This window comes from Passer montanus, unplaced genomic scaffold (genome assembly GCF_014805655.1).
Source record: "Passer montanus isolate IOZ18808 unplaced genomic scaffold, ASM1480565v1 scaffold1134, whole genome shotgun sequence".
Taxonomy (NCBI): domain Eukaryota; kingdom Metazoa; phylum Chordata; class Aves; order Passeriformes; family Passeridae; genus Passer; species Passer montanus.
Genome location: NW_024357992.1, coordinates 5,051 through 6,542, shown reverse-complemented (window position 1 = coordinate 6,542; position 1,492 = coordinate 5,051). Strand labels below are relative to the sequence as shown.

The 1,492-nt window shown below is 71.6% G+C and overlaps 1 protein-coding gene across 1 annotated transcript; it reads right to left on the bottom strand.

The window, feature by feature from the left end:
• Positions 1-6: 6 nt before the first annotated feature.
• LOC120496335 (proline-rich receptor-like protein kinase PERK4) lies at positions 7-1,269 on the bottom strand. Its single transcript, XM_039696665.1, has 4 exons — positions 1,190-1,269; positions 860-909; positions 692-744; positions 7-571 (listed from the first exon to the last, which is right to left on the bottom strand). The coding sequence occupies exons 1-4, from the start codon at positions 1,207-1,209 to the stop codon at positions 161-163; spliced, it is 534 nt and encodes a 177-aa protein (XP_039552599.1). The 5' UTR covers positions 1,210-1,269; the 3' UTR covers positions 7-160.
• Between the last annotated feature and the right edge of the window lie 223 nt (positions 1,270-1,492).

The window sequence follows — 1,492 nt, the reverse complement described above, 5'->3', positions numbered from 1 at the left end:
CCCTTCCATTTGGGGGTGTCCTTCCATTTGGGGGTTCCCTTCCACCGCCCGCCCCCCCGATTGATTTAGGGGTGCCCCAATTTTCAGAGGTGGAATGGGGGGGGGGGTGGGCTGTGACTTTTTGGGAGGTGACAATCGGGGGGTCCCCCCCTGGCCCCCCTCACGTCAGCCACGCCAGCGCCAGGTAAAGCCCCAGGGCCAGCGCGGCCGTGGGACCCCCCCCGTCCCCCCAGGCCACGGGCACCAGCACGGCCAGGGCCAGGACCACCCCGCACCCCCTCAGGGCCCCCCCCAAACTGCTCCCCCTGCCCCGGGGGGGCCGCGCCGGCACCACCAGCGCCCCCTCCAGCGGGCCCCCCCTCCCCAGCAGCAGCGGGGGGCTGCAGCGACCCCCGCCCTCGTAGCGCAGCGCCATCTCGTTGGCCAGCGAGGTGTTGGGGGCTCGCTCGGGGAAGGGGGGCCCCCCGCTCCTCGGGGGGGGGTCGCTGTCGCCGGGGTCCCCCCGCAGCCGGCGCAGGTGGGACAGGTAGAGCTGCTCCAGCTCCCGCGCCACCGCCTCGTCCTCGGCGCCCTGATGGGGAGGGGGGCACATTTTGGGGTACCCCCGACCTCGGGCAGGCAGGGTTTGGGGTACCCCGCTCCTCAGGGGAGGGGGCACCCCGGTTTTGGGGGACAGAGGGTGTTGTCTCACCTGGGCTGGGGGCTGCCCCGCATCCGGGGGGGGCGTTGGGGCCGGGTCAGGCTCTGGGGAGGGAAAGGGGAGGGGGTGAGGGACCCCCAAATTCGGGGGGGATCCCCAAAGTTGGAGGGTGCGCCAGGAATTGGGGTGCACCCCCAGATTGGGGGGAGCCATACTTACCTGTGCTGTGCTCGGGGGGTGGGGGCTGCACATCCTCCGCCTCCTGTGGCCTTTTGGGGGGACACGGATGTGTGGGGGGGTCACCCGACAGGACCCATCCCCCCCCCAAATTAGGGGAGGGGGAGCAGCACCTGCACCCCCCCAGAGCGTGACCCACATTCGTGCCCCGAGGGGTCCGCGGTTGGGGGGGGAACCCGGGCATGCTCCACAGCCCCCCCCTCAATTTCGGGGGGCACATGCAGAGGGGGGGGGCAGGGGGTTAGCCCCATTTTGGGGGTCTGCCCCATTTTGGGGGTCCCCCATGCAGCTCCCCCCCTCCCCATCTCTTACCTGCCCTTCCCAGGCCTCATCCAGATCCCGGGGGGGGGCGGCTTTCCCACCGCGCCCCCCGCCCCCCATAGCGGGGGTCCCCAAATTAGGGGAGGGGGAGCAGCACCTGCACCCCCCCAGAGCGTGACCCACATTCGTGCCCCGAGGGGTCCGCGGTTGGGGGGGAACCCGGGCATGCTCCACAGCCCCCCCCTCAATTTCGGGGGGCACATGCAGAGGGGGGGGGCAGGGGGTTAGCCCCATTTTGGGGGTCTGCCCCATTTTGGGGGTCCCCCATGCAGCTCCCCCCCTCCCCATCTCTTA